The 10522-nt window shown below is 33.9% G+C and overlaps 1 protein-coding gene across 3 annotated transcripts; it reads right to left on the bottom strand.

Annotated features, from left to right (window-relative positions):
* Positions 1-777: 777 nt before the first annotated feature.
* On the bottom strand, positions 778-8249 carry LOC105119556 (uncharacterized). Of its 3 annotated transcripts, none has more exons than XM_011017705.1 (9): positions 8138-8249; positions 7375-7963; positions 6955-7054; positions 6377-6433; positions 5712-5826; positions 3979-4058; positions 2329-2390; positions 2123-2219; positions 778-1327 (listed from the first exon to the last, which is right to left on the bottom strand). In XM_011017705.1, the coding sequence occupies exons 2-9, from the start codon at positions 7755-7757 to the stop codon at positions 1271-1273; spliced, it is 951 nt and encodes a 316-aa protein (XP_011016007.1). In that variant the 5' UTR covers positions 7758-7963; positions 8138-8249; the 3' UTR covers positions 778-1270. The 3 variants fall into 3 exon arrangements, with proteins under 3 accessions (XP_011016007.1, XP_011016005.1, XP_011016006.1); XM_011017703.1 differs by lacking the exon at positions 778-1327 and adding an exon at positions 1400-1584; XM_011017704.1 differs by lacking the exon at positions 778-1327 and adding an exon at positions 1400-1584 and having other exon boundaries at positions 7375-7865; positions 8138-8247.
* Positions 8250-10522: the final 2273 nt, after the last annotated feature.

Below are 10522 nucleotides of genomic sequence, written 5' to 3'. Positions count from 1 at the left end.
TTATTTTTTCTAAAGATAAACGGGTTTATATTTACAAAAAACCTGAAACGCATAAACAGTAAACAACATATTAAAAGGAGAATTTTCTGTGACCAAATAAAAAAAAATGGTAATTCAAGAGATTAAAAAATGGAAGAAAAAATAAAATTCAAGACTAATTAAGAACAAAGTAAATTAAATAAAGTTTGTTAATTTTTTTAATAATAAGCCCACATGCTGACATGTGGATAGTTTCGGTCACACTTGACAGTTTGACTTGGATGGAAGTGGATGGAAGGTCCACGTTAATCCACATGTCATATTAATAAGATAAGATGACAAGTATTAACAAAAACAAAATAGCAGGAGCAACCAAGTCATTTATTCACAAGTTCTTAAACAATTAATATAGTTATTAATTTTAATATTAGCACATCTAAACCATCTACAAATACTAAAAATATAATTTTAAATAAAAAATTATTTTTTTTCAAAAACAATTTACCATCTATACTTCCTTTCATTGATTGATCTTTCATATTCAAAGAAAAAGGAAAAGGAAAAAAAGACAATGCAATATGAATAGTACATTAAAACCTAACAAGCTTTTATTGGATGGAACTTGATGGCTCATTGAAGTTGCTGAGAATGGCTTCGCCAGTTTACCTACGAAGAGGTGGAGGCAAACCAAAAGTCAAACTTGCTGGGAGCTATTCTTCCTTGGAAAATGATGTCCTGCCCTTTTCAAGTTTCACTAGCAACGTCAGCAAAAGAACCGCAGCACGATTAAACATAGCATTGAGAAGAACCACTTCAAATCTTGTTAAAGAAAAAGAAGAGCAACGTGATCAAGGATCATTTATCGGTCTAATTGGGTGCATGATGGATCCCAGCAGCATAACGTGCTAAAAAATAGTCATAATTTAAGCACCAAATATTCCACTCCAAGGCTCTCTTATCTCATGAATTTGTACACAAGAAACTTTTAACTCAAAATTCATACAAATAACAGTGATCAGGTTAGAAATTCTCTCCCAGGCGCCAAGGAGCAACGGACAGCTGGTGTGTTCTTATTATCAGGTTCTTGAGTTTGACATCTGGTGAGGTAAGCATTTCAGGTTCCAAAAATGGGATCTCTACAAATTTTTCCACTGTGGGACCCATAATTGTGATGAGTGTGTACACAAAAGGAAGAATGGCCTCCTACCATCTGCTCAGCATATACAGTAGTGAGATTTCTGTACTTGCACAGACCAGATAAAATCCAAATCAGCCTCTCATGGATTCTCCATCAGCACCTTGGTTCCTGCTTCAGTTGTATTCCAGAAGGCGATCCAAACATCATTGACTAGAGATACAAGGAAAAGAAAACAATATTAACAAAAACACTCGATCAAAGGCTTTGTTATCTAACAATGTTACTTCAGCAGCACCAGCACATCCATAGGTCTAATGCCTGATAAAAGTTCCAGATTTGACAGCATACCAGGAACAAATCAATTATCTAGCTAGCCACCCAAATTCGAACTGTCTAGCAGAATGGCTGGTGATTACATCAAAGTAATTGGACTTCAAAATACCACCCCAAGAAAGGGTGGAGGTAGTCTAAAAAAATGAAAAAAAAGGGACCAGAAAACACCAAGATAAACAGTTAATAAAACAACACATTAAAACAAGAAAACATCATGAAATCTGCATGTAATGTTCAGGCCACAGGTTAAGAAAAGATATTCTGTGGAGGGGACGCCTAGGCAGAAATAAAACACACATAGATGATCAGCTAAGAAACTTAATGAGGTACATGTATCGATGAAACGAATCACAAAAGAAGACAGAGACTAAATGATCTCCACATGGTCCTTGCATAAATTTTTATGAAATAATGATCAATCTGAAACATATTTAAGTTTTAATATATTCTTGATGTGATACTGTATGTTAACTAAGGGGAAATATATATACCAATCATCCAGGGTCATCAGATCATCTGTCTGTATTGGTGACATACCAACAAAATGATCTCGTATTTTTTTTTCTTTTCTAATATTCATTGACATATATGAGTCTTAATGTGACAACACATAAAGAAACTCATCACTCGTCCATTGAAATGTGCAATCAAGTCAAGTTGTTTATAGATTACCTGAATTGTATTGGGCAATATACTATTTGCAAGATCCTCATCAATGGACACAGGCAGTGGTGGCATCCGACTCATTATTCCAGGCATCTCTCTCATACTGCAAAAAACAAAGTAGGATTTTCCACAACTTAGCAATTTGTAAACAACAAATAGTGTGGCATGTCACAGGACCAATACCAAAATGAAGATATTGAGAATCCACATACTCGTTCAGGATGGCAGTGATATTGTTCCTTGTGTAACAAAAGAAGTCAATGTTATCCTGCAACTGTTTATGAAAATGTTAAACTAACTAACAACCCATCCTTGGAAACCACAACTAATCTTCTGGCACTCTAGACCTCTTAACTCAAATTCAAAAACAGTATCATAAACTGGCTTCTCAAACCTCTTAAATCAATGAAAATAACAGTGAATGCAGAAATAATTAAATAAAAGAAAAAATGTTAAGAAATAATATTAAAATCCTCATAAAGCAGCAAACCTTAGCAGCAAGATCTTGATTTGGTGGAATTTACACCAATGTTTTTAAATAAAGGAGCAGTTTTGCTTTTCATCACAGGCATTAAGGGCATAGCCATTGTTACCATGAATTGTTGGCAACTGAGCAAATTGTCTCTAATGTACATAGTTTAAACAATTTCACTATAATTAACAATGCTAATATTATAGACGAATAAACATCACCAATTTTAATAAAACGCAGATATCCTTTTTCCAGCTAATGAGCCTAAAATTAACATTCACAAGAAAAGTTTCACTAAAAAAAAATTATTCCTTTTTTTTAAATAAATAAATAAATAGACAAAATAGTAAATCTACACAAATCTAAAAATCCCAGACTAAAAAATTGTATGACTGCTTGTAAACTGAGCAATTTAAAAAACCAAATGGCTGAATTTTCAAGTGCAGCAACCATGATAGTTGCAGGCTGCAAGGTGACATGATAGTACCATTATCCAAGTCCATGTTGACATCCCATGGAACCAGTTTCTCAAATATGCATGTAGAAAGGGAGATGATGCAAAGAAAAGATATGAAAATTCAACACAGAAGATGGAATTCCTTCTATAATGTTACATGGGTTTGTGCGCTGGTGTTCAGGGTTGGCTCACAGCTAGGTGTCAACAAAGTCAATTTTCATGATAATTTTGATATTTTGTTGAGTCTAGTACCCAAACCATTAACCACATAACAGTGTTGATATGGGCATGGCAAGATGAGGTCAAGCTTCCAAGTAGCATGATTGTAAACATCAAGCTTAAGTACCTATACTCAGAAGAGAATCCCTTTTCCACAAGCAGTACATTTGCAAATGTCCATCAAATTGCACAGTGGCATTTTCCAGTTTCAACCATACTTGCTATTCATTCCCTTTTGTATTAGTCAAAGTAGTAAAAATGTGATATAAAGTATCTACAGTGTGATTTATAACAGGCCATGCATTTAATTTCAACCATTCAACGCAAGACCTTTTATGGCTATACGGTAAATGTGTTTTTTTCTTTTCACCAGTGGAACAAGGCAAGCACTTAACCAGCCCAGAAAAACACAATGTCATCTTCACAAAGATCAGGTTATAATTATTATGTTTAGAACAAATTCTGTTGACAGGGAAAAGGGCAAGCAATGTTCCTAGAATAACAAAAGATGTTGCCTTTGATACATTGCATCTGAGTTCAACCCATTGATTATTGAAGATCGATCAAATTTCAAGAATTTTATGAGAAATAGCAGCCACAACACTTCCTTTGCACACAGTGCTGAAAACTTTTGATTGTGCAACCACTTCTTGCTATGAGCTAATATCTATGTTTTAAACCAACATTTAAAAGATAAAAATTAGTAGTATTCACCATTAATGTAGAAAGGTTAGCTGATATCTGACTAAAAGCTTGAGCATTCTGGTCCAAGAGTCTGGTCGTCCCACTAATTCCTGAAAGCCACCAAAATAAATGGATATTAGAAGTATTATGAAGGCAAAGAGTAATTTGAACAATGAAATAAGGCATAATAGAATATATAAAGCAAAGGGGAATAGTGGAGATAAGAGAACAAGTATTTTCAACAAGGCAGAAAATGTTGAATAATATATGACAAATTACAAAGATATTGAATTGAAAGAAAACAACCATATTGAGAAAACTGTTCTTCTACAGCCAACTTTTGACAATGTAACTTTTTCCAAATACCTTCTTACAGTTCCTTTTCCTACTAAAAGGCCATTCAATCACATAACTGCCCAGTTACCATGCTTTCTCTGGAACAGGTTATTGTTGCTCAATTGTTCCACGAAAGATCAAAACATTGCATTTTGATCCAACCAAAACAAAACACCAACATAACACCATGTTGTGGTCTGCACCATAACCTAAAGCATCTTATAAATTCATCTGAGACTAAAGGCCCATTTCTATGCATGATCTCAATCCATAATCTCCAGATGTTTTTTCTTTTTATTTGAGCTTAGCTTAGATTGGCAAAGTGGTCAGCAGAAGATCTGCCATGACGAGGATGGATATTGGACAGCTAAATCTCAAAATGATGCAGGCATTATATGGCTACAGAAAAAGGTTCCAAAGGGAAAAACCAAGACCAGAAACATTCTCTAGCCATCCAGAACGTCCAATAATAATTCCACATCAATTATGAAAGCAAAATCCAACTAGCTGGTCATTACCAGCTGTGTCCACAAGAACTAACGGCTTTTTCGTTGGGTTTTGGAACCCAAATTGGAAGGGCACATTTATTAAGAAAGAAATTCAATTCAACAACATAGGGTTCTTTAAATTGTTTAGTCACTAGTTCGACATCTGATTTTCTTCATGCTTTAAGTTCTCTTAGTGATGAGAGTCCTTTATGCAAAGTAATTTTAAACAGCTTAGAAACGCATAAATGGGCAGTGACTTTTAGTCATCAACAATCTTTTCACCACAAAGAAAGCTCTTTAGCACAGAGCACTCTTTAAGACGCCCTGTTATGTTGAGCTTTTAAATGAAATGGAATTTTAATTGCTCTTCTGGAATCTTAGCAGTTATCAAGCTGTTTTCTTTCTAGCATCTTGCCTATCAAAAGCAATTTGTCTCTTTAGCTCTCATCCAAATCTCAGCTACATAATATTATTTCATCTCTGAAAAATTAGATTATTAATTTTCTTATCCTCCCAAAACTAAATTTATTCCTCCAATTTACCACACCCCTTGCAAGATTGCCCAATTCTCACATTATCAAGCTATGAAACTCAGCTATTCTCACATTATGCTACATGAAAAAAGGTAGAACAAGAATAATCTGATCAAAGTGAAGAAATTGCAAGTAAGATTTTACACAAGTTTTCGACAACTTCAACAAAACACAATGCTTGAATGAACAGCTGTGAGGAAACTCATACATACATATTGATAAGTCTAAATTGCATTTATACTATGCTGCTGATCTGCAATTTGAGTTCAAATCATATAGCAAACTCCACCACATGAAAAGAGAAAAGGAGATTTGCACAAATAGGAACCACAAGTTACTTAACGCAGAAAACACAAACAAATGAGACATTAAACAAGGATGTTTTTCAAAAAATGTGAAAACTAACCTTCAAAGGGCAGTTCACTTTGGTCTGTATGGTGCATCATTAGAGGATATGAAGCCACATTCTGCAGTAAACCTGCAGTCATGTTCATCTTCGAGGATGATTCCACCAGCTTATCCTGAAGAAGCATGATCTTTAGAATACTGGTTCTTCAATCAACATTACATCCTAAAGACATTAATCATTTCAATCCATTAAGATAGAATTTATATTGTTGGTTCAAAGCTATATGTAAATAAGTTGTAAACATGAAGGTTATGTAATGGGATTTTTCATCACTTGTCCAGCCATGAAAATGTAATCAAAAGCTGAATTCCTGCTTCCATGAAAATTAACTATATATATCTGCCAGCAGCAACAGGGGGATGGCTGCTACAGTTTTCAACTTGGAGAAGGTATTCCCAATATAGATAAATTTCACATTTTAGAAAGACAATCACACCCAAAATTGTTACCCAAACCCATGAAACTATTATCCAGAATGAGGGATGCAGCCAAATTAACAATATTGGGGCCAAGCATCACATTTCTGTTTAAAGGACCGATATAATTATGACAATTAAAAGTTCAAAATTGAAGGCTGGTGCATCCTTTAACCTTAAACTTAGGCACAATTCTCTTTTTCGAAGCAATGAACCATATGATAAAACAAAACAAGCTAAGGTTACCTTCCTGCTGTTGATCTTCTTTCCCATGTTATAATCTTCTGCCTTCCTTCGCTTTCTCTGCAGAAGATTTTCATTACTTTTTTAAAGTCGCATAAGCAGATGTAAGGTTAAAGTTTACAAATATTTAGCAAGCAGTACACATGATCCATGATATTGGCATCTAAAACAGGTTTTTGTCAGACAAGCATATAAATAACTGATCATCAGATAATACATCAAAGCATAAAGACCCATCTGCCTAAGAAGATACCTAACTACAGTTGCCGTTGTACTTTATTCCGTTAATTAAACAAGCTTAAATTATTATCACTCCAAAGCTCCAAACCAAAGCCTACATGAGCAATAAACATCCGATGCAATCTTCTAATTGCAGCTTGATTTGGTTCAAGGAAATGAAAAAAATAAGAAATTCAACAAAAGAAGGTTGAATCTCACAACATTTATACTTTTTAATTGAAGAATGAACAAGAAGAGGGAAACCAAAAGGAGCAAAATCTATTTGATAATCAAAAAGTTCCAATATGATGAACGATGTCTTTCAAAAATTTCCAATTAACTACGGGGAAAGAAAAGCCTACCGTCATCCATCTACACCTCAACGCAACATCACGAACAGTTTTATCACGGAGCATGGCTGCAATCTTTATGTATCTCAGAATACTTGGTTCACCAGCATATCTGTAAATTTAAATTGACACAACACTGCGTGAAAATTATCAACAAAACCAAAATTAAGTAAAATCCTCCCTGATAGAAACCATTCCATACCATATTAGAATAGACTAATACAAATTTGGTTGCAACATAACCACATCAAACTAAACTTTAAAGCACAGAAAAAATGAGAAAGCTACTAAACCATCATCATCAATGCCAGGTGTAAGTACCCATGTTACATAAAAAATGAAGAAAGTTTACACACGAGTTAAGACACACAAAGTTTCAACTAAGATGAAAATGGGTAGGAAAAATAATAACCCTAGGAGAAAACAACCTACTTTTGAAGGCCTTCCTCCAGTTTGTACTGCTCCTCGACGGACCACTCAACAGCCAAGCCAGCATCATGCTTTAAGCCAGGAACGGAATCAAGAAGCAACGAAGAAGAGGCAGAAGAATTCCCAGCTTGAGCTTGAACAATTCCACCACTTCCACTACCACCAGGACTGGTATTATTACTAATCAAGCTGGAACTCCCAGGCAACATCAAGCTACTACTAGTAGTACTAGTATTAATCCCAAAGTACGACCCCATCCCCATGGGAATCATATCCGTTGTGCAGCCACTGTTTATAGCGCCAGATTGAAAAGAAATTGCGTGCCGATTAAGAGCAGAACCTAAGGTCCCCTCTAGGTGAAACCCTGTGTTAGACTTTGCAGCCATTTCCTCTTCCTCTTCTTCTTCTTTTTTGGGCTTCAAACAACCTTCATCGTCACGTCCAAACTAATTGAGCGCCGATCAAGAATCAAAACACCCCCGAATCGCAATTCACTATCAAAACAGCTGCTTCAACTAACGTTTTCAGTTGAAGAACCAAACGAAATTGAAAATTGAGCCCGAGATATAAGAAGAATCTCGCAAATGGAACCCTAATAGACAAAAGGCCCCAACTAAGTATGGTTCCAAAGCTCAAAAGAGAAAAACAAAAACTAGTGTACAAAATAAGTGAAAGAAAGGTCTAAATAGAAGAGGAGGGGAATGTGGTAATAAGAATGAGAAGAAGAAGAAGAAGAAAAGGAAAGGTGGGTGATTGAATGGTTTACCTTTTTGAGGGCTTACTTTTCCGACGAAGCCCTAATTGGTTCTTTGCCTTCTATTCTATTTTATTGCCTTCTCCCTTTTCTCCCCCCTCCCTCCCTCCTCCCTCTCCTCACCACCTTCCACTCCAACAACAACACGTACATGTTATACTATATTTATTTATTCTTTTATTATTCAAGATAATACTTAAATTCGAGAACTTTAAATAATATCAATTGAATTATAACTATCACACTTTACCCCATCGTGAAATCATTTCTTTAAAAATAAAATGGATTGATTGGAACGAGAAGACAGCATACGATATCAGAAATTATGAAACCAGAAAAAAGAAGGAAGGTTTTACAGGGGGGTTTTTCCGGTGGTAAGAAAAAGGGAGCATAAATTAATGTTGCAGTGCATTAATAGAATAATAATAAGGGATGGTGATGGATACAGATCTTGGAATTCAGGAACGGTGGCCATATCTTGGAATTCAGCAACAGTGGGGATCCCCATCAGCATTTGATGCCCAATTATTGTGGTCTCTCCACCTTCCCTTTTCCTTTCCCTTTTTTTTTAAAAAATATTGTTTTTATCCTCTTGGTTTTATTAATTTCTCCCCTTTACAGCCATCCCTATTTCTCCTCTTGTGATTTTGTTTTGTTTCTATTTGTTTTGCATCTTTTATTTTATAGACCTTCAATGATTTCAACAACAAGGGTTTTGGATTCTTGCGGTTCCATTTTCATCCGTAAGCTTTTGTCCAGACAAGATAGTACTCCTCAGCCTCCTCCCATGTCTACGAGAATAATTAATCAATGATGCAATTATATATATATATGAAAGTAATTATTTCCCTTCAGCATCAGTAATTATATCTGCAGTACGGTATTTGGAAATGATAATCAAACTATCAAAGTCAAAAAAAAAATAAAAAAAAATTATAATGTTTTGATTTGAACAAAACGTGTGGTTAAGTATGTGGGAGGAAATCTAATCTGAAAATGACAGATTTGATAAAACAAGACATTGAAAGTACATGTTCTCAAACAGTATATTTCCCTCCAATCGCCTCTTGCCGATTTCCTCGACCAGTTTGCGGTCTGATAATTGAGTTCTGGTGCCCCGTTCATAGCATTGTGTTTGCATGTGCTTGGATTTCTATTAAGCTACTCTAATAATTAACCACTCCATTTAATGTCGGACTAAGTGTGTGTTTGTGATTAACACACATGGTTGGCTTTCTTTTTTTATTATTTCAAGTACAATTATTAAAGTACAAACCATACTTTCCAAAAACAAAAAAAATACATGTGTTTTGTTACTTTTTTTATAAATTATATTAAAAAAATACAACCACACCTCACCATATCTATATTTCAAATAAACCCTAACTTGGAATCTTTTTCTTATTGGAGAGATAAATCATAAAACAACATAAAGATCACCTGTTTGGAAAAAATTGAGATGGCAACTCTTTGCATTGAAAATGAGTTTGGAATAATAATGACTCCAATTTTAACAAAATTAAAACTCCTAGTTTTACAGGAGAAAAAAAAGATCTAGGTGTTGTCCGGGCAACAATCATTCAGCCCAGGCAGCATGCCTGGATTCATTTTCTCTCCTAATAGGTTTGAAAAACTTACTTTAGCATAATACTTTTTTGATAGTTTTCTAATATCTCCACCCAAATTCTTTAATAATTATATATTAATTTAATACATATTATTTTAAATAAAATATAACTTTAAATATTATATGGTTGAAATTATTCTTCAACCACTCATCTCTGTTAAAGAAGAGTACTCATTAATTACAAATACTTTAAATTTTTTATGAATTCTCAATATTTTTAATAAATATATTTTTAAAATTTACCTTTTTAAAATATTATTTTACTTTTTATATCTAAAAAAAAATACTAGAGCATTCAAGAATCTTTAAATTTATCAAAAAAACTTCTTGGAGGTATCATCTACTCAACTACCTTAACTATAAAAAAATTGATCAAATTACTAAAATTAAAATATTAATAAATTATCTAACACATAAATTTTACTTCTAAACCACTTAATTACCATGACAATTAAATCTTTATACTTGAATAAAACATTGAAAGAACCATCAAATATGAATACTGATAGTTTAGACGGTATTGGCCATGTATCTTACGATGTGTCAACATTGTAGCAACCCATAAAAGCTTAAATTTATAATGTTTATTTATTTATTTTTAAAAAATAAACATATGATGTTATAATGCCCTTGGGTATTGATTTTCATACAAATCGGTCCTGAAATAGGAATCCTTAGACATGTACCAATTTAAGGGTGCCTAATGATATTAATTGAATATCACAAGGCTCTGGTTTTTTTTAGTGAAATATTTTACAGTTACCAAATAT

The sequence above is a fragment of the Populus euphratica genome, unplaced genomic scaffold (genome assembly GCF_000495115.2).
Source record: "Populus euphratica unplaced genomic scaffold, PopEup_1.0 scaffold3099.1, whole genome shotgun sequence".
NCBI lineage: Eukaryota > Viridiplantae > Streptophyta > Magnoliopsida > Malpighiales > Salicaceae > Populus > Populus euphratica.
The sequence above is the reverse complement of the archived record's forward strand: the minus strand, read 5'-3'. Positions and strand labels throughout refer to the sequence as shown.